Genomic DNA, 22,087 nt, shown 5'->3' with positions numbered 1-22,087 from the left:
GAGACGCTTTTGAAGCTTCCGCCCACCTTTCCGGAAGCTACCCGGGCCGACCACGCTTTGCTTACCCTACTGCACTTTCCCTTGCTACGACGAATTTCCTTCAGTTTCGTCAGGAAGAGTAGGTCAACCAGCGTCGAGGCTAAACAACAAGCAGGGGAAAAGCACACACGACACGATGGCAATGCCACATCCAAATCCTCCTGCGAAAAAGAAGAGACGTCACGTCTAACAGCGACGGGCTTTCATTTGCTTGGCGCCTCGATCGGTTTTCCCAGAGCGCGATCAGACCGAGTAAACACACACTGAACAAAGCACTGGTAGAATGAAACTGACACCTGCGTCCGCGTTGAACTGGCCGCGGGTTCCTCGGACAGCCGGCAGGCAGGCAGGCCGGCGCGCGTTGTTGGTACGGGGAATCGGGGATCTGACTCACATTTATCAGCAGCGCCTCTTGGCTTGATGACTATGATCGACAGATGGAAGAAATCGCGTTTTTCCTTATAGTGTGACACTGGCTTTGATCTACTGATCTGATGATTGGGGCGAACGATCGCGGATTCAATGGAACTGCACATGTACGTAGTGAAACCGCACAAGCTTATGTCGATTAAATCATAGAGATATTTCCCGCGGGGAACGACCGGGGAGAGTACAAGTGGAAAACCGTGATCCAATCGACAGTGCCTGCCTGCCTTCTTCAATAAATCCTGACTATGAACAACGGACAGAAGAATCGTAGTACTAAAAAAAGAGAAATCTCTAGCTGGTGAAGAGGAACTGCGACGCCTGCGCGACGGCGTCGTCGAGCCACCTGCGTGGCTCGTCCATGAGCTCGGGGCTGAGCCTGACCATGAGGACGCAGAACTCCATCTCGCTCAGGGCGCCGTCGCCGTCGAAGTCGCCCTCGGCGAGCATCCCGCGGAGGTCATCGTCGGACATGCCGCCCAGCCCGAGCAGCGGCGCGTTGCGGCGGAGGCTGGCGAAGGTGATGAGGCCCAGGGCGGGGTCCTGCAGCAGCCGGAACCCGGAGGCCAGCTCCTGCATCAGGCCCTCCTCGCCCAGCCGCTCCGCCATCACCGGCAGGTAGTCCTCGAACCCAACCGACTGCGATTGCTGGGGCTGCGATGCCATGGTTGGATAGAAGATCGGTGTGAGTGGATTGTTGTGTAGTTCTTGCTGTGCTGTTGGTTGGTTGGTTGCTTTGTTCTTGAGGTGTGATGGATGGTGGATTGTTGGTCTGTGGAGAGAGTGGGAGGTGAGGGAATAAATAGGGGGAAGACGAAGGAGGGAGGTTCAGGGAAGGTGGTGGTCACGCGGAAGGCGCCGGCGGGAGAGGGACGGTGGGATGGGATGGGTCTCACGTCACGTGTGTGGTGGTGATGCTTCTGATGGACAGGCTGGTGAGATGCCATGGTGTGAGTTTGATGGTGGTGTTGCTGTTGATGCTTGCTGGTTGCTTGATTGCTTGGTTCTGAGGAACGATCGCTGGTGGATTGTTGGTGTGGAGTGTGGAAGGTGAGATTGCTTGGTATTTGAGGTGTGATTGATGATGGTTCGTTGGTCTGTGAATACTAAATAGTGTGGGAGACGAGAACCAACTTGAGGTTGGGTGGTTAGGGCATCTCCAACCGGGCGACCCCGCCCGCGCGTCCGGATGGGTCCAGCCGGACAAAAACCCGGCCCAGCGCGCGGACTCATCCCTAAAACGGATGCCCGCGGCGTCCGGATCGACGCAAACCCGGCCCAAATCTTGGCCGGGTTTGCGTGGTCATGACGCGAAAGTGGGTCGCTCGCGTCCGCCCTTTGTCCGCCCTCGGCACGCGTGCCATAGGCATAAATAATATTTTTCATTAAAAAGAACTCATTACATTTTTTAGCTACTACTTCTATCCTAAATACGTACGGGGCCGCCGCCTCGGCTCCTCGCCGAAGCTCGCCGTCGGGCCGTGGATTTCACTCGACGCGGGCGGCATGTACGCGTGAGGATTCCACTCCCGACACTACGGGCTGGGTGGCGCGTCGGCGGCGGCGCGGCGGCGGCGCGGGCCTCGGCAGCTTGGAAGGAGGCCGTCATCCTCCTCCTTTCCGTCCGCGCACCTCGGGCGCGCTCGCGCTTCCGCCTCTGCGGCGGAATCATCCGCTTCCCGCATAGCTCCACCTCTGCAGAGCGGCGCGTTCCACGGCGGTGCGCGCCTCAATGCGGACGCGGGCGGGGGCACGGGCCTCGTGGTTCTCCTGCCGCCGGCGCATGCGCTCTTGCCGGCCGCGCTCCGCCGACTCGGCATCCTCCCGGGCGCGCCGCTCGGGGACGGCATCTGGATGAGGTGACGGGCTGCTCGCATAGCGAGCAGCTCGTTCTTCCGGCCGAGGAGGTCGCCTAGCGGCGGCGGCCGGCCCGCCGATTGCCCTCGTGCTCCTTCGTCACGCGCGTGAGGTCGGCGAGTCGCTCCTCGATGGCGGCGTTGATGTTCGCCGGCGAGGTCCTCCTCGTTGACGGGCTCCTCCGCGGCGGCCGCCCTCCTCCGCGGCCTCGTACCGGCCGTCCGCGGTCTCGTGCCAGCCCTCCGCGACCGCCTCCACCATCTCCGCGTCACCGGCCTTACGTGCCGCCGCCTCGCAGCGACAGCGGAGCGCCTCGTCGTCGGCGACCCACCGCGAGTCGCGCGGTCCTCCTCCACCGTCCGCGGAAACTCGGCCCGGGCGGCGAGGAGAGCTTGGCCCATGTGGCTGCAGGTGCGCGGCATGGCGACGGAGAAGGTGGAGGGGAGAGGATGGTGTTGCGATCCGTGAGACCGCCGCCGTCTTTTATAGCCGGCGGCCTGGCGGGAAACTTGGGCGGTCGCTCGCGCCAATGGCGTTTTCGCGCGCGCGGGAACCTTGGTGCGCGCGGGAACTTTCCCGCGCGTTCCACCGCCCACCATGGCTGTCCCGTCGAGGCCTGCCATGGCGCAGCGCCGCGCAAGGAAGACGAACCACGTGGCGTCTCTTTGGGTCGCCGCGTTGGGCGCAGCGTGCGACCCAAACGGACACGCGGACGCGGGGCGCTGTCCGCGTGTCCTGGCGGCGACCCAAACGGCCCAAAACGGACGGCCCAGCGCGTCCGTTTGGGTCGCCCGGTTGGAGATGCCCTTAGGTGGGTGGTTGTACCCCAGCCCACCAGAGTTCAAACCCCAGGTTTGACATCTGTGTGTCTCATAAAGGCGGAATATTCATTCAGTGGGAGGCGACGTTCCCGTCGACAGCGAGGCGCCTGTGGTGACTTCGTCAATTTCAAGATCCAATCCGCCGGCTCAGTCTTCCGGAGGTGCTCATAGGGGTAGGGTGTGCGTGTATGCGTTCATAGGGGTGAGTGTATGCGCGTGTATGTGAGCGGCTGCGTTTGTACTGTGTTTCTCAAAAAAAAAAATAGTGTGGGAGACGAGGGAATCAGGACAGCTGCTAAAACGAACGAAGCTCTTATTAGGCGGAAGTGCGTGTGTGTCACGTCGGGATGTAGGGCGTCCCCTACATCTTTTTTTTTCAAATAAAACCCTGATGCCTTTCATCTTCCTTCGGATAAAAATTACAACGAAAATCTTGAGATGCCTTTCATCTTCCTTCAGACCATGTTGATGGCGCGCCACCGCTGCATTTCTCCCTGAGTCGTCCTGGTGTTGTCGGTCACAGATGGAAAGTCACATAACGGGTCAACAAGACCACATCCGAGACGAGGAAGAAGGAATAATGGCCGATAAAGCTCCATAAAGATCTGAAGATCCCCCACCCCGCCATAAGAAGTTTTCGAGAGCCACACCACTCCCACAAACTTCTTGACGTCATTGTCGAGATGGGGGTGAAGGCGGGAAGACTTTATTAAAGAAGCCGCCGCTTCCACCTAAGCACCACCGCACCAAATTAAAACCCTAAAACCAGGCGAACTGAGCCCTCCCGCCGATGGGGGCCAAGATCCACCCCACCTCCATGGCTCGAAGGGCAAAGAAGTGAGGCAGATCATTGGCGGCGCCGAAGGGAGGCGAATAAACCCTAATAGCCCTCTTACGTTTCTCAGGGCGAAGGTGTACGGGACGGATCTAGATACCCTCAAGTTTTCACAAAGTTAAGACATCTTTTCATAGATGGAGGGAGTATAATTATTTGTTTATATTATGCTATATTATATGCTGTGTTTGGTTGCTCGTATGCATTTTTCTTGTTTTTCAGTATTGACACTATAGGACAATATTATGCATATGTGAAAGTGCATGGAGCCCCCATGTGTGGTTTTGGTAATTAATGACAATCCCTATGGACTAATGTTTGCATTGAGTTATATTTGTAGGAGTTGTCCATAGGCAATTCTTGAACCATATGTTGGCTTCAAGGTTGCAATAAGAAGAAATTGATGAAGGATATCAAGTGTCAAGTATGTCTTGAAGATGAAGATGAAGTGAGCCCTCAAGTTACTTCAAGACATCAACATGATGAAGAATGAAGAAATGATGTGCAAGTTCAAGATGAGCCATCTCGAAGAGATCCTTTGCTTGAGTCTTGCCATCCATATGGTGATCATGGATATGTGAAGATGCGCCGAAGAAGAAGCTCTCCCATGGTGGATTATGGGGGAGCAATCCACATGGTGGTCATGGTTATGCGAAGATGCGCCGAAGAAGAAGCTCTCCCATGGTGGTTTATGGGGGAGCAATCTACAAGACTTCGTCAAGCAAGCACAAGCAAGAAATGCGTTCCATCTTGTTGAGGTCAAGATCGTCGTCATCAAGCTCAAGTGGAATGCGCAAGTATAAGGTTTGCTCTTGATAGGGTTTCTTTCTCACCGGTCTCATAGTGTAGTTGGAGACCGGTTTATAGTTTAGTTGCCGTACTATCAAGAGGGCTCTCGAGTGAGTAACTCGATCGTATCGTTCGGAGAGAGCTCAAACCTTTGCATCCTTTCATCATCTTTCTTGGTTGTCATTTGGATCTTATCCATGTGATGATTTAGAGCTTGTGCTTATTCTCATGACAAGCTCTAGTTCATCAAGAATGGTTTTTGCACGGGCAACTTGTTGCATTTTCGAGATTGGAGGTTTTACCGGTATGTCTTTTTTAGATAGGTCAAACCTTTCATCATTTGTTTCTATCCTCCCTTGTTGGACTATGATGGTTTACTGCATGATCTTGTAGAGCTTGTTCCTAGCTTCAAAACAAGCCCAAGATCATCAAAATCGGAGTCCGGATGCTAAAGTTATGCCCGTTTTAGTTTTGGTGTTTCTGCAGTTTACTTGGGCCGGATATTTCAGAAATATCCGGGCCGGATTATCCGGGCCGGATATTTCGAAAATATCCGGCCCCCCCAAAATCGGCTAAGGACCTGAGGAATTGCTGCTCAGTATAGGGGCCGGATTTTTGGCCGGATTTTGTCCAGGTTTTGTCCCTGAGGCCGGATAATCCGGCCCCCGGATAATCCGGCCCTTACTTAGGCCGAATTATCCGGCCCTGGTTTTGCCCAAACGGCTCGATTTTCTTGGGGGGTATAAATACCCCCCTTCTTCCTCCTTGGGCTGTTGCTTCTTCTACTCTCTCTCTCCTCCATTGTTGTTCTTGAGAAGCTTGCCCTTTTTTCTCTCAATCCCTCCATGATTCTTGCCCCCATTTGAGGGAAAAGAGAGAGGAGATCTAGATCTACACTTCTACCAATCAAATCCATCTCTTTGTGAGTGGAACTCTCTAGATCTAGATCTTGGTGTTCTTTGTGAATTCCTTTGTTCTTCCTCTCTTATTCCCCCAATAGCTTTTGTAGCTTTGTTGGAATTTGAGAGAGAAGGACTTGAGCATCTTTGTGGTGTTCTTGCCATTGCATTTGGTGCATCGGTTTGAGTTCTCCACGGTGATTCGTGGAGGTGAAAGCAAGGAAGTTGTTACTCTTGGGTTCTTGGAACCCTAGACGGATTCTAGGCCTTTGTGGCGGTTTGTTGGGAGCCTTCAATTAAGTTGTGGATGTGTGCCTCAATCTTTGTGTAAGGCCCGGTTTCCGCCTCGAAGGAAATCCCTTAGTGGAACCGTGACATAGGCCTTTGTGGCGAGGGTCACCAGAGATTTAGGTGAGGCGCCTTCGTGGCGTTCGGTGTGTGGTGTGAGTACCGCATCTTGGGGTGAGGCCTTTGTGGCGTTGGTGTGCATCGAGCAACCACACCTCAAGGTGAGCCTCTTGTGGCGTTCGGGAGCACTAAGCAACCGCACCTCTCCACCGGAGATTAGCACTCGCAAGAGTGTGAACTCCGGGATAAATCATCGTCTCCCGCGTGCCTCTGTTATCTCTATACCCGAGCTCTTTACTTATGCACTTTACCTTGTGATAGCCATCGTGCTTGAAGTTATATATATCTTGCTATCATATACTTGCTTGTATTGCTTAGCATAAGTTGTTGGTACACATAGGTGAACCATTGCTTAGAATAAGTTGTTGGTGCACATAGGTGAACAATAGTATATAGGCTTTGGGCTTGACAAAGTAAACGCTAGTTTTATTCCGCATTTGTTAAGCCCATCTCGTAAAAGTTTTAAATCGCCTATTCACCCCCCCCCCTTGTAGGCGACATCCGTGTCCTTTCAATTGGTATCAGAGCAAGGTCTCTCATTCTTAGGCTTCACCGCCTTGAGAGTAAAGATGTCGGCTAGAGGATTAGTGCACGATAACACTCTTATATTAGATGGCACAAATTATGATGTTTGGAAAATTTGCATGCTTAGTCATTTTCGGGACATTGACCCTCATATGGAGAAAATTGTAGATATAGGTTTTTCTCCTCCTATGGATTCACAAAATCTATCTTTAGAGGATGAGAAAAATTTATATCTCAATTCTCAAGCTTCTTATGTTCTTATGAATGCTTTGCGAGATGTAGGTCTTTTTCCATACTTGCCTTTTTGGAGCGCTCATGAGTTATGGACAAAAATTCAAGATAAATATGATGTGTCCAATATTATTAAGGATGATTGCATTGCTTCCACTTCCGGCCGTGATGAGTTCTCATCTTCATCCACTTCACCAAAGTGTGTCAAGACACAAGGTAATGATATGGTGAGTGGTGATGAAAATTGCAATGTTGATATTAAGCTTTCTATTGATGATTCTTCATCTCTATCTCATTGCAATGTTTCATCTACGGACTCAAACACATCTAGCACTAGAAATGATTTACATGCTTGTGTTGATAGTCCTTGCATATCATGTGAAAGTTGCTTGAATAAATCTAATGATGATATGCTTGCTTTGTCTTGTGGCCATGATAAAAATGCTTCTATTTCCTCTAGTTGTTGTGTGACTAACATTGTAGAGGAAACCAAAGATTCTATTGGTCAAGACAAGATCTTGAAAGGAGCCTCAAGTAACTCCTCATCTTTATCTCACGGTTCTCATATGTGCCTTATGGCCAAGGGTTCCACGGTATCTCCTACCATGGAACCTCATACTTCTCGTGGTGATAAGGATGAGGATGTTTATGAAGAAGAGGATTGGGTTGTCTCTCTACGCGATAAGGGTAAGAGTGTATTCAAGATTATTTGCAAAGATAAAATTGCTAGCACTCACTTCTTTGAAATCTTGACTACCGCTATTGAGAGCCAAAAACTTATTTGGATGCATGAGAACACCATTGATAAAAAGGGTGCTCTTGAACGAGAGTATGCCGATGATGTAGCATCATTAAAGAATGAACTTGAAGAAGAACAAACCATCAAGGAAGCTCTTGAGGAGACCTTTGCTCTAGAATTGTCTAGAGAAAAGGAAAACCATGATAGAGCTCTTGAGATGGCAAATGAACTAAAGCTAAAAAATGATAAGCTTGTGTTTGTTAATGCTAATTTCCTTGAGGATTTTGAGCAACTCAAAAAGGGCTCAAGGGTCATTGAGAGTGCGCTCACCAAACTCACCGAGTCGCATGAGCAACTTAAAGCTTCTTATCTAAAAGTGCATGCCAACTTGCCTTCTCCTATTGCTATTGATAATGATGCTTGTGCTACTAACTCTACTTCTTGTGAAGCATCTACCGTGAAGGAGAATGTTGAGCTAAGGGCTCAACTTGATTTGCTAACTTGCAATTATGGGAAATTGGAAGAAAATCATGGAAAGCTTTCTAGCTCCCATGAGGATCTTCTAGCCTCTCATGATAGGCTAAAGTTAGCTCATGAGGCTATCATATCTAAGGCAACACCTTGTGAGCCTCATGTGGATACTAGCACTACTACTCAAAATGCTATATTGCCATGTGCTAGTCCTTGTAATTCATCCACTCATAGTATTGCTAAATTTTGTGATGAATTATCTTCCTTGCCTTGTTGCTCTAACAATGAAGGTTCTACTTCCTCTAGTACTTGTGTTGTTACTAACCATGTAGAGGAAATCAAAGAGCTCAAGGCCCAAGTCACTTCTTTGAAGAATGACTTGGTAAAGAGTCATGAAGGAAAATGCAAACTTGATACGATGTTAAGTGTGCAACAATCCCCCAATGACAAGAGTGGACTTGGATTCAAATCCAACAACAAGAACAAGTCCAACAACAACAACAACAAGAAGAAGAAGAAGGGCAAAGTACAAGTCAAAGACCCGGCCAAGATTGTTTGCTTCAAGTGCAAAATTGAAGGGCACCATGTTAGATCTTGCCCTTTGAAGAAGAAGCAAAAAGGGAAGCGGCCTCAAGCTCAAACTCATATTCAACCTCAAGTTGAAGAAATTCCACTTCCCAAGAAGAATCAAGCCAATGCTCCCATTGTGGAGAAATCTAGTGAGAAGAAGGAGAAGAAAAGAACTTGCTACATATGCCGTGAGAAGGGCCACATCTCCTCCTTGTGCACTATTGGTACCTCATCCAACTCTATCACCATTGATGATGTTTATTCTCTTCGTAAGGATGAGGGTGGCAATGTGTTTGCCAAATATGTTGGTGCTCAAAGTGGTGTCAAGAAAAGAACCATTTGGGTTGCCAAGCCTATTGTGACTAACCTCTTAGGACCCAACTTAGTTGGGGACCAACAATCCAAAATTTGATCAATAGGTGCTTGTTGGAGGGCATTGGAGACTTGGCTACATCATGAAGAATTAAGGGATCTTCATCATTTATATTATCTCAAGCCAAGTCTTTTGGTTATCTTACTTCTATCATACACCCAATGTTCCTCCTTGCGGTAACATGTGCTCAACTCATTTATATTGAAAGTTACTCGCCCTTTTGCATGTGTTAGTTTTGTTCCTAACATGTGTTTGTATATGTTGTGCATCCTACTTGTTTTTCTTGAGAAATCAAGTCTATGTATGTTAGGTTGCACACCATGTATTTGTGCTTGTGTTGGAGCCTCTTTGCATCTTGTTGTATCTTATATGGCTCTTATGAGAGATTAATGGACTATAACATTTTGGGGGAGTGATATGCCTTTAGGAATTTCACAATCCTAACAATGTGTGTACATGAGGAATATCACTTAGAATTGATATTGCAAGATTATCTAGTCTCTATGTGGTATGTCATCTTCATGAGAAATTCAAATTCTAATGTCCATTAATATCTCTAGTTGGATCTTATTTGCCTCTTGTGAAAATAAATTCCTTATCACATTATGGGAGAGTAATAAGCTTTGTGCATATTACAAGCCTAGGAAATGTGAACATTTGAGGTTGTGTCACATAGAATTGATATTGTAAATTGTCTCTCATATGTGACATGTTTTCTCAAACAAGTTCCAATTTGCTTAAATGGCCTCATTGCTAATATCTTTGTGGATCTTATTTGTGAAAGTTTTTCTTGGCATGGTTTTTCACAATGTGTCCCTCAATACATTTTTGGAAAACCATGTGCTTCAAGTCATACTATTAATTGCTTTGCATGTTGGTATGAATGCTATTAATTGCTTTGCATGTTGGTATGAATACTATTAATTGCTTTGCATGTTGGTATGAATACTATTAATTGCTTTGCATGTTGGTATGACTAATTGAAGCTATCAAGAAACTCTCTTTGCATGTTGGTTAACTCTTATCTTTTACCATATGCTTTATTTGGTGTAAAAATGATCTTACATATACTTACAAACTACCACCGGAAAATATTTCCTAATACCTCTTGTCCTAGGACAATTGGCAATCTATTATTGGGTAGAAATTTATTGATCATATTTACATTGGCTCTTGTGTTTAAATTGTCTTATTTATTGCCATGAATGTGTTGTGCTTTGACTCCCATGTGTCTTCCTTGCATCTTATGGATCTAATTTGTTTATTCAAACTTTCTTAGCATTTTAGTAGATTTAGGTAGCGTGATGATCCTAGTTTTGTGCATTTAGTATTCATATGCAAAATCCTATATAATGCACTAATCTTGGGGGAGCTCTCCTATATTTGTTAGAATGCTTAACATCTCTTGATCTTTATCAAAAATTTGGTTTTGGGAGTCATAAATTTTCTTTTTGGTACTTTGTGCCATCATAAAAAGTGTCGAGGGTTTGGTTTATTTGTTGGAACCTTGCTCCCTTGGGAGTTGGTTATCTCATTTCTTTGTGCTTAGATTTAATTAGCTTCTTATAATGAGATAAGTCTTTGGAGTCAATCTTGTGTTGATTTGATTCTTTGATATAATTTGGACAACCATTGTCTCTTGGTTTATTTGGTGTTTTGTCCAAATTGTATCTTCCTTTGGTTCTTGAAAGTATTGTGCATGCATATTTAATATATGTATATCTTATGGCATGTGTCACTTTCTTTGATCCAATATATAGGGTAAACTCCATCAAATCCTAATTTGACTAAGATGTGCATGAAATTCAATTTCATATCTATATGCACAAAAAATTGTGGAGTTTGTCCTATATGTTGTAGTGTGTCTAACTACTTCGTACCCAATTAGTTTGGGGACCATTTTGTACTTACCTTTGTGTTAGGTACAATGGATATGCATTGAATGCTTGTCTCACTCTTGGAAAGAAGTGGTGACTCAATGGTAACGTGAGGCAAGCTAGGATGATCAACGAACACATATCTACTACATCCACACCAATGCTATCTTGGTAACAAGTATCTTCTCATGCATACTTTTCTTGTATCCAACCTTATGGTTGCATCTTGGCATGAATCTCTTGATTTGCAAATGTTGTGCTTCTTGCAAAAGTCTTAATGAAACCTCTTTATTGTGAATGTGAGTAATTTGAGATGAGTGCATTTGTTGGGAAGTATTTTAAATCATGCTCATGATTCATCCATCCCAACTATGCCTATCTAGCAATTTTTTTGCATATCAATTCGTCAACGCTCTCACATGTGCAATATAGATGAAAGTGCAAATTTAGTTACTTCTTTTGGTATCCCCGTTTGTGATACTTGTTGCCTTTCTTAAATGCATCCCAACTATCTTCTATCCCTTGTTGATATTTGTGATGTATTTTAGTTGTTTGTGGTTGAAGTTCATGAATGTACAATAAGATAAAATTGAGCCTTTGGCCATGCTATTAAGCAAAAATTCTTATTGGTATATTGCATGACTTCATCTTGGATATCATACTATTTTTCTTGCGTATCTATTTTATGTGTGCATGTTTCTTTGTGAATAAATATCTTTGTGATATTGCCCACTTAGAGAAACTTATACACATAAGAGATGATACATCTCCTTTTGATATCTTATTTATTTATTGCGTGTTGATTGGTCATGCTAAGCAATATAATTCATTGAAGACTATGATGATGCTTTTTGCTCATCCTTGTAATAGTCTTATAGTATGCTTTATCATGCCTTTCACATATCCTCTTGGTTGAGCCTTTTTATTATGGTGCCTCTTACTTGTTGCTCAACTATTTGTTTGTTGCAAGTGTTAAGCTTATTTATCTATCTATGATCTATTCCAAATGTTTGTGTTTTAAATGGTAATGAGGGAGTGAGGATTCCATGTTATGCATATTGTATTCAAATACAACATTTTAATTTATGCATGTACCTTGGGGAGCTTCCTCATTTAATTTAGAGCACTATCTTTTGGTGATCATTAGAGTTTAATTCACTTGGTATATTTTGTTTTTGAATGATATTATGGGAGTGATGATTCCATGTTTGTGCACTTTATACTCCAATGCAAATTGTCTTGTTTTGTGCACAAACCTTGGGGAGCTTCCTCATATTATTTAGAGCAATCTTCTTGATCTTATCATAATATCTATCTTTCTTTTGGTATCTTCTTTGTGGTTCATTTGGTTGCTTGCTTCATTTGTTGAAGCTTCTTGACTTTGTTATCTTTTTGCAATCTTTGATCCTATCTATGGTGTGATTCCTTCCGAATATTCGTAATTGGATATGTGCATTTGATTCCACTAAAATTATGAGAAATGCACACGCTATGGAGGAACTCTCACTATATTGGCCTTCTAAATTTTTCACCCATTTCGGCAATTGGTGCCAATGGGGGAGAAGTTTGGAGGGTTTAAGGGAATTTGGTTATGTCTTTGCTTTGTGCTTAAGCATGTGCCTTTATTGCATTGCATCTTGTTGCTTTGCATAGTTGAATATTTAGAGGAAACTCCACTAGGCTTTGAATGCCAATATATGCAATGAAAGTCAAGATCATTCACACATGCATATATTATGGGGGAGTTTGCTCTATAGATTCAACTTGTTTGTTACTTAAATTCCTTATATAAACCCTCTCAAAGAGATTGTCATCAATTACCAAAATGGGGGAGATTGAAAGTGCATGGAGCCCCCATGTGTGGTTTTGGTAATTAATGACAATCCCTATGGACTAATGTTTGCATTGAGTTATATTTGTAGGAGTTGTCCATAGGCAATTCTTGAACCATATGTTGGCTTCAAGGTTGCAATAAGAAGAAATTGATGAAGGATATCAAGTGTCAAGTATGTCTTGAAGATGAAGATGAAGTGAGCCCTCAAGTTACTTCAAGACATCAACATGATGAAGAATGAAGAAATGATGTGCAAGTTCAAGATGAGCCATCTCGAAGAGATCCTTTGCTTGAGTCTTGCCATCCATATGGTGATCATGGATATGTGAAGATGCGCCGAAGAAGAAGCTCTCCCATGGTGGATTATGGGGGAGCAATCCACATGGTGGTCATGGTTATGCGAAGATGCGCCGAAGAAGAAGCTCTCCCATGGTGGTTTATGGGGGAGCAATCTACAAGACTTCGTCAAGCAAGCACAAGCAAGAAATGCGTTCCATCTTGTTGAGGTCAAGATCGTCGTCATCAAGCTCAAGTGGAATGCGCAAGTATAAGGTTTGCTCTTGATAGGGTTTATTTCTCACCGGTCTCATAGTGTAGTTGGAGACCGGTTTATAGTTTAGTTGCCGTACTATCAAGAGGGCTCTCGAGTGAGTAACTCGATCGTATCGTTCGGAGAGAGCTCAAACCTTTGCATCCTTTCATCATCTTTCTTGGTTGTCATTTGGATCTTATCCATGTGATAATTTAGAGCTTGTGCTTATTCTCATGACAAGCTCTAGTTCATCAAGAATGGTTTTTGCACGGGCAACTTGTTGCATTTTCGAGATTGGAGGTTTTACCGGTATGTCTTTTTTAGATAGGTCAAACCTTTCATCATTTGTTTCTATCCTCCCTTGTTGGACTATGATGGTTTCCTGCATGATCTTGTAGAGCTTGTTCCTAGCTTCAAAACAAGCCCAAGATCATCAAAATCGGAGTCCGGATGCTAAAGTTATGCCCGTTTTAGTTTTGGTGTTTCTGCAGTTTACTTGGGCCGGATATTTCGGAAATATCCGGGCCGGATTATCCGGGCCGGATATTTCGAAAATATCCGGCCCCCCCGAAATCGGCTAAGGACCTGAGGAATTGCTGCTCAGTATAGGGGCCGGATTTTTGGCCGGATTTTGTCCAGGTTTTGTCCCTGAGGCCGGATAATCCGGCCCCCGGATAATCCGGCCCTTACTTAGGCCGGATTATCCGGCCCTGGTTTTGCCCAAACGGCTCGATTTTCTTGGGGGGTATAAATACCCCCCTTCTTCCTCCTTGGACTGTTGCTTCTTCTACTCTCTCTCTCCTCCATTGTTGTTCTTGAGAAGCTTGCCCTTTTTTCTCTCAATCCCTCCATGATTCTTGCCCCCATTTGAGGGAAAAGAGAGAGGAGATCTAGATCTACACTTCTACCAATCAAATCCATCTCTTTGTGAGTGGAACTCTCTAGATCTAGATCTTGGAGTTCTTTGTGAATTCCTTTGTTCTTCCTCTCTTATTCCCCCAATAGCTTTTGTAACTTTGCTGGAATTTGAGAGAGAAGGACTTGAGCATCTTTGTGGTGTTCTTGCCATTGCATTTGGTGCATCGGTTTGAGTTCTCCACGGTGATTCGTGGAGGTGAAAGCAAGGAAGTTGTTACTCTTGGGTTCTTGGAACCCTAGACGGATTCTAGGCCTTTGTGGCGGTTTGTTGGGAGCCTCCAATTAAGTTGTGGATGTGTGCCCCAATCTTTGTGTAAGGCCCGGTTTCCGCCTCGAAGGAAATCCCTTAGTGGAACCGTGACCTAGGCCTTTGTGGCGAGGGTCACCGGAGATTTAGGTGAGGCGCCTTCGTGGCGTTCGGTGTGTGGTGTGAGTACCGCATCTTGGGGTGAGGCCTTTGTGGCGTTGGTGTGCATCGAGCAACCACACCTCAAGGTGAGCCTCTTGTGGCGTTCGGGAGCACTAAGCAACCGCACCTCTCCACCGGAGATTAGCACTCGCAAGAGTGTGAACTCCGGGATAAATCATCGTCTCCCGCGTGCCTCGGTTATCTCTATACCCGAGCTCTTTACTTATGCACTTTACCTTGTGATAGCCATCGTGCTTGAAGTTATATATATCTTGCTATCACATACTTGCTTGTATTGCTTAGCATAAGTTGTTGGTGCACATAGGTGAACCATTGCTTAGAATAAGTTGTTGGTGCACATAGGTGAACAATAGTATATAGGCTTTGGGCTTGACAAAGTAAACGCTAGTTTTATTCCGCATTTGTTAAGCCCATCTCGTAAAAGTTTTAAATCGCCTATTCCCCCCCCCCCCCCCCTTCTAGGCGACATCCGTGTCCTTTCAATATGTTTGGTTGCCCACGTTGAATATTGGTGCATTTTTTTCCTCTTGTTTGTTTGCTTGCACAATGTGGTTTAGTACAAATGCAAAATATTTGTGTTTTTTGTGTGCAAGCACAATTTTCAGTTCCTACCTCATATATGGTGATCTTATCACCAAAATGCCAAGCACATAGAAAGCCAAGTAGTTAATATCCACATTAATTAGCTTTGTTAACATATGTATCCACATAGGCATCTCATGCACATATACAATAACATCACAGGTTCATAGTAACACCCCTCACAAAAGTATACCTAGGTTCACATCAATAGTGGCATCCCATGCCTCTGAAACATCAAGGGCTAAATCTTGATCAAAAAGGCCAAGGCCGAGAGAAATGCGGCACCGGCATTAGCCGTCATGGACGCCTCCCTTGAGAAGATGATATCCTCCTTCTCAATGGAGAACAAGGAAGTGGCGGATAGGGCCGCCGTTGTATGGAAGGAAATACTGGACAAGCAAGATTTGAAGATCGAGTTGGAGAGGGAGAAGGTGGTGACGGCGAAGATAGAAACTCACGCCGCTGCCATCTACCGGGGCTGTCGTATGGAGGGTGCCGGTGTGGGAGCAGCTTCCCCAAATAAAGGATGTTGTGGCGGCGCTCCCCATACAATAGTGCCGGTTTTCCCTACCAGCGATTATTTGGGGCGCACCTGTGGAGATGCTCTTACGTCTCCATTATTTTTCAGTTAAGTTTCCTTCCATGAGCTTTTCGATCGTAGATTCGTAGGCAACCGGGTGAAGCAGCTGGCCGGCAAGTCTCGGAGAGTGAAAGGGAAGTTACCAGTGGATAATGCTGGCTAGTTTTGATTCAGTCTTGTGGATCTGTTTACGGGAAGTGTGTGATTGACGCTCGCCGAGCATCAGACGATTCTTGTTCCCAGATCGATGAGGATAAGGACAGAACGGAACAGGCTATTGGCGTTAATTCTGTCAGTTAGTCACAGTCAGTCAGTCAGTCTCGGAACCTAATTAGTGGAACAGCTCGATGGAGCTGGAATTAGATCCGCTCCCCGCATTCGCTAATTTCGAACCGAAGCGCATCGGTGAATTGAAAGTAAAATGTTCCGCGCGCGTGCAATAAGCGCAATGTTTTTGCTCAGCTTGGTACTATTAGCGAATGGAGCGCAAGCATCATTTCCCAGCTGGAGATAGATCGATCGAGCTAGATCGAGATCCGGTGCTTCTATGCTTAGTCAAATACGGTGATGATCCAGTGGCGTGGCGATGGAAGCGCACGCACGGGGGAGAAGAAGAATCCGAGAAGCTAGCTCCGTGATGATCTGTTAGTATATAAACAAAGGCAGTGTCAGCGTGGACACATCTGACGCGGAGCCCAAGCTGCAGCTGCACCTGTTCTTTCGCAAGGGAGCATACCTCACGATGCAACGGAGAAAACAGTTAGATCAGAATGAAGAGGCAGATTGTCCTGTCATGCTGATGCACATGATTCAAACTGACGACTTAATTATCTGGTTCGTGATCCCTGGTCAGAGTACAAGGAACCACCCGAGCAGGTTGGAGCAGATCACCGTGCGTGCGCCATGGCCAGCACGGGGACAAAGATGTTGAGAGAATCTTGAGTTCTTGACGCGCGTGGCAAGGGACAGCCAGGATCGAAGGGTAGCTCGATCTTGTGGTATCGGCATTGTACAACTCAATGACAACCCCCCGATTTATTATACTACTAATCGATTGAATTTGAATGCCTGAGAGAGATGAGTGTGCTGCAATGCTGCAAATGGCCACAATTAAACAAGTGCGCGTTTGGCGGGAGGAAGGCGCGGAGCCTACAGCAAGCTCTACAGCCGGGTAGTGACCAGGCAGGGCAGCCAGCAGACAGGGTACTAGCAGTACCAAGAATCTTGCTTAATTCGTGCACGCACCAAACTCAGCAGCAAAATCGCACGGAACAATCGTGTCTTCCGTTACATTATTTAACCCCAATCAGTTGGGCGGGAAATCGACATGATCAGGACGATGTGGATTGACTGATGAGCCATATGTTCGTTGCGGCAACGCGCCCATCATTGTCAGGCTCGTACTGGTACTCTCCGGAGAAAATTGCACAATCCAGAGTAACGGTTGCACTTATTTTTCTTTTCGTAGCTCTACGGGTAATTGGTTGCAACAAACTCTAACGATTTGTTTTTTTCTGTTTAACAACTTGCCTGGTAGCCACTCTGGCACCTCTCTTCAACATGCCAAGCCACTATTTTCCCTTCAAAATAGCCACAACTAGTTCTAACAATGATCACCGTCAGTCATACATCAGTTTTGTTGGTAAAAACAATAGGAGCAATATGGCATAAGCAATGACAACACCAATATAAGTATTATTATAGAATTAACCGTGAAATATGACATGAACAATAAAAGCACATCATACATGTGTTGTGATTTTTTAATAATATGAGCATTCGTAAGAAAACGACATGAACATTGCAGCATTATAGCATGAGAGATGACATCGACAATATCACCATCATTCGGATCACCATCATGGCACGTAGAAATATTCAAAAAAATTGTGTCTCTTCGCACATGCATCATAAAAAAGGGCTGCACATGATCACTCCGTCTAGCATTAGAGCATCCCCACTCGTTTGGGCTCCCCACGCCCAAATCCGGACGAAACTACCTCCGGATTGGACGAAATTAAGGCGTGGGGAGTACCGTATTTCCAGTCGTCCACCCGGAGTTCGGCGGATAGAGTTTAAATTCAAACAAACCGCCGTCCCGCGCTACAAGTACGGCCAGATGATCGGCAAAAGGAGCAAAAGGATCAGCCACAGATCGGCGATCGGAGGGAAATTACACGGAAACAGGCTCGTCGGCAGTCCCGGCCGGCACGGCTTCGTCCGACGGACCAGTTTCCTCATCACACGTCGTGGCCGAAGCGGCTGCGGCGGCGGATGATGAACCAGCGGCAGTGGACGTCGAAGCAGCCGCAGTCGACGAGGTAGATGGTGAGGCAGACGAGGTAGGAGCCGGCGGAGACGACGAAGGACTGGCCGGAGTGGCTCGGAGGATGTCGTTGCGGTGGCCCTGGTACCAATTCCTCGTCTCCTCGTCCATCAGTTCCATGTCGCCGCCGCCCATGAGGAACGCCAAGTCTGTGTTCCTCTTCTTCGCCGCCGCCATCGTCTTGACGAGGCGATCCGGACGCCTTGGTTGGCGAGCATCTCCCGCCACCTGCCGTCGATATTGTCGTTCCTCCCGTCGGCGTTAGTCCTCAAGTCGGCCCAGCACTTGTCGATCGACGCCTTTGCATCCCGTCGGCGGGATTGCCCGTCTTTTTGAGCTCTTTGAGCTTCTTCGCCGAGTTCAGGGCGCCCTTCCGCCGCGCTTGCCGCCGGAGCGTCGGGGTTGTACTGCTCGGTCTTGCTCTTCGAGAGGGTCGTGCGGACTTCCTTCCACTTCTCGCAGTTCTCGAGGCGGGCGTAGACGTTGAGGAACTTAAACTGCAGGCCGGTGTCGTCCGTGTACATGTCCAAAGCTCGGCGCAGCTGGGGAAAAAAGAACACGGCGATACGGGTCAGCTAACGACGATGTACCTCGGTGATGCAGGGTCGACGGAGCATACCTTTTGCTCCAAGTCGTGGCCGCTGATCGGCCGTTTCTCGCACTCCTCCTGTATGCCGTGCCATTTGCTGCACGCCGTCTGCATGAGCCCCCAATGGGTGGCCATTGCCTTGTCTCCCCGGAACACGTTCATGTTCGTCTTCTTGAAGTAGGGATCGACGAGTTTGCGCTCCTCGTACGCCTGCTTCACTCGAAGCCAATATGTGTCGAACGACTGATTGGCCCCGATTATGCCGTTCGTGGACACGGTCATCCAAGCTTCGGCGAGGCACTCCTCTTCCTTCGGCGTCCATTTGATACGCGGTTCGGCAGGCGGCGAGTCCTTCTTCCTCTTCTTCTTCCCCTTCGACAGGTTGGCGGCGGATTGAGTTGGCTCTTCTTCTTCCTCGCCTTCTTCTTCGACGGCTTGGCTTCCGTCGGCAACATCCTCCCGATGCTCGTTGCGCGCCGCCACAGCTGCCGTCGCCCTCGTCTCCTCTTGCGTGAAGAACCCCGGGCACGCAGCGGCGGCGGTCATGAAGAACCCCGGGCTCGCAGCGGCGGCGGTGGTGCCGGAGGTGATCATCTCGTGGATCTCCTCTTCGTTCGGCGCCGCCATCGCACCGAACGTGAGCGGCCCTCGTCGCAGGGCCGGCGAGGTGCCCTCGAACAGGCCGCCGCCGCCGACGTCAACCTCGGGCGGCGACGGTGTGGGCTTGGACGGTTGGACGTAGGCGCCCTCTTGGAACACGGCAGTCGGCGACGGCGAGTACAGCGAAGACGATAAGGAAGACGGGGAACTTGTTGTACCTTGCGTCGGCCATTGGCCGGGGAACATACCGCCGCTATAGGCCATGCTGATCAGCCTCGCTTGTTCCTCCTGGGCCGCCTCCGCCGACCTCTTGGCGGCGGCTCTTTTCACCCTCTCCGCCCTGGCGCTTGTTTCCACGTCGCGCCGTTGCTCGTCCGCCGCCCACTCGGCGTTCGACATGCCCGGCGGCTTCGTCTTCTTCGCCCGCATCTTCCTCGCCGGCGCCTTCGGCGGCATTGTGGTGGACGAGAAGACGAGGAGGAGAGTGGTGGTGGACGAGAAGACGCCGCCAGGAACTGGAGCTGGAAGACGAGGAGATTGGGGGATTTCGGCGGGAGAGAATGGGGATATGCAAGCAAATTGGAGGGAATGGGGATATGCAAGCAAATTGGAGGGAAAATCGACAGGATTTGGTTTTCCAGTCGCCGACTACACGGGTCCACACGCCGTTTCGCGCCAAAATCTTTCGTCCGGAGTCCCCGAGCGCGCCCCGGGGGGCCGGGGGTGGCGTGGGCTCGCCGGATGGATTAAGGGCCAAATCCGGACGAAAACGAGGAACCGGGGGCGCGACTGGGCCGAATTTCGCCGTCCGGATGGAAAAAACGTCGCTCGGGGGCCTCGTCGGGGGGACGAGTGGAGATGCTCTTACACACCATTCTTCTTCTTGCTGATTCTCATCATCAAGACCTGCGGCAGCGAAGTAGCTATACATTCTGGAGTTTAGATACCCCTCTCCCATTTGTTGTTCGCATGGAGGCGCATGTGTTGGAGCGATCAGTCTTGGCGGAATCCATGGTGTGCGTGATGGAGCTGAAGCATGGGGCATTTGAGGGATACATGCAGGGACGGAGCCAGGAAAGTTACACGAGGGTGGCTAGTTACATGTAAAATTTCTTGGAGTGGGTCATATAAACAAATTAAGGAAATTTACGTGTCAAATCTACAGGTTAGCAAGAGGTTTTTCAGGAAAAAAATTCACCATGGGGGGCCATGGCCCAAGCCAGCTCCCTGCTAGCTCCGTCCTGGATACATGTTTGACTAGTAGTAGCAGCAGAGGTTCTTGTAGTTGTAGAAGATGTTCTTGGTGTTGCAGCTTGTGTTGTAGTAGATGAAGTTGGGGCTGCACTTGTTGCTTATGATGTAGTTGATGAAGTTGCAGCCGGGGCACAAATGGACTAGGAAACCGTCATTTGATCTACAAAGAAAAGGCAAGACACATATATAAGGAAAGCTTCTACAATAGTAAGTTAGCATAAGGAGTAACACTTGATAGTAGTTCACATTGTGTCCTTGTTTTCTCACAACAAGATAGGATTTCAACGGCTAGGTACAAGTGGTGTATCTATGACCTTTATTTTGCAATTTGAGCATCTTATGGCTGCCCGATACCATCTACCATTAGAGCATCTCTAGTCGCGTCCCCAAAAGCGTCCCCCAAAGGGATTTCGGGCGCGCCGGATAAAAAAACCGTTCCAGCCGCGTCCCCCAAAGCCCATTTTTGTCCGGCGCGCCCCCATACGGTGTCCGGCGCCCCGAGCCCGTCCCCATCCCACAGGGGACGCACCGGGGACGCCGGACACAACGAAAAGCGAGGCGGGCTCCCACATGTCGGCGACTATTTGCATAAACCGTTGGTTCGCGCCTCTTTTCTCGTCGCTCATTCCTTCCCGCGCCTCCCACCCCACCGCCGCCGCTGGATTTCCCGGCCGTTTGGGCGTCTGATCTCTGCTGAGAGTCGGCATCATTGTCGCGGCTGGGGCTCCCGCCGGTCGTGGCGCCGCCGCCGCGTCGCCAGCGCGTCCCAGAACGCGCCGTCAAATCCGCCCCACCTCCACGCACAGAAGGTGCTCGACGACTTGCCAGGTAGGCGCGATTGGCCGCTGTTTGTTCCGTCGTCTGCCTCGGCGCAATTTTAACCATTGATTTTGCTGTAGCCATGGACAGCGACGATGAGATGGTTGCCCTGCTGCTGGAGGACGAGCAAGCCTTCGACGACGACGTGCGGGAGCATTTGCTGATCATCGCGTCCCTCCAGGACATGCTTGACGCTGAGGCAGAGAAGAGGAAGAGGCCGCGCCGCGGAGGATCAAGGCCGGGAAGAAGGAAGTCGAAGCCCCGGCAGAGGATGGAGGGGCATGCCATGCTGCACAACGACTACTTCGCCGACGACGCAACACATGCCGACAATTTTCGGCGCCGGTACAGGATGAGCAAGGGGCTGTTCATGAATATCCTCCACGGCGTTCGAGAGTTCGACCCCTACTTCAAGCTCAAGCTCGACGCTGTAGGCGTCCTCGGGTTCTCGTCGATTTAGAAGTGCACCGCCGCCATGAGGATGCTTGCATACGGAGCACCTGCCGATACACAGGACGACTACCTTCGCATGAGTGAGTCTACTGCCATTGAGTGCATGTACAAGTTTTGCCGAGCTGTGGTGGGAAAGTTTGGCAAATACTACTTGAGAGGGCCAACTGAGGAAGAGACTGCAAGGATCATGGCACAAAATGCTGCCAGAGGATTTCCTGGAATGCTTGGAAGCATCGATTGACAAGGTATCAACTTGTCAATGCCTATGGATTGTAGGCTAGGGTTTAGTTAGAAGTAGAGGGCAAGTAGA

At 48.1% G+C, this 22,087-nt stretch overlaps 2 protein-coding genes across 2 annotated transcripts; both read right to left on the bottom strand.

Annotated features, from left to right (window-relative positions):
• Window positions 1–563: 563 nt before the first annotated feature.
• LOC127312265 (calcium-binding protein KIC-like) lies at window positions 564–1,248 on the bottom strand. Its single transcript, XM_051342815.2, has one exon. The coding sequence runs from the start codon at window positions 1,129–1,131 to the stop codon at window positions 760–762; it is 372 nt and encodes a 123-aa protein (XP_051198775.1). The 5' UTR covers window positions 1,132–1,248; the 3' UTR covers window positions 564–759.
• Window positions 1,249–15,958: 14,710 nt separating this feature from the next.
• LOC127315157 (uncharacterized) lies at window positions 15,959–20,115 on the bottom strand. The gene is made up of 3 exons (XM_071824357.1): window positions 18,682–20,115; window positions 18,348–18,604; window positions 15,959–16,025 (listed from the first exon to the last, which is right to left on the bottom strand). The coding sequence occupies exons 1-3, from the start codon at window positions 19,705–19,707 to the stop codon at window positions 15,959–15,961; spliced, it is 1,350 nt and encodes a 449-aa protein (XP_071680458.1). The 5' UTR covers window positions 19,708–20,115.
• Window positions 20,116–22,087: the final 1,972 nt, after the last annotated feature.

The sequence above is a fragment of the Lolium perenne genome, chromosome 7 (genome assembly GCF_019359855.2).
Source record: "Lolium perenne isolate Kyuss_39 chromosome 7, Kyuss_2.0, whole genome shotgun sequence".
Taxonomy (NCBI): domain Eukaryota; kingdom Viridiplantae; phylum Streptophyta; class Magnoliopsida; order Poales; family Poaceae; genus Lolium; species Lolium perenne.
The sequence above is the reverse complement of the archived record's forward strand: the minus strand, read 5'-3'. Positions and strand labels throughout refer to the sequence as shown.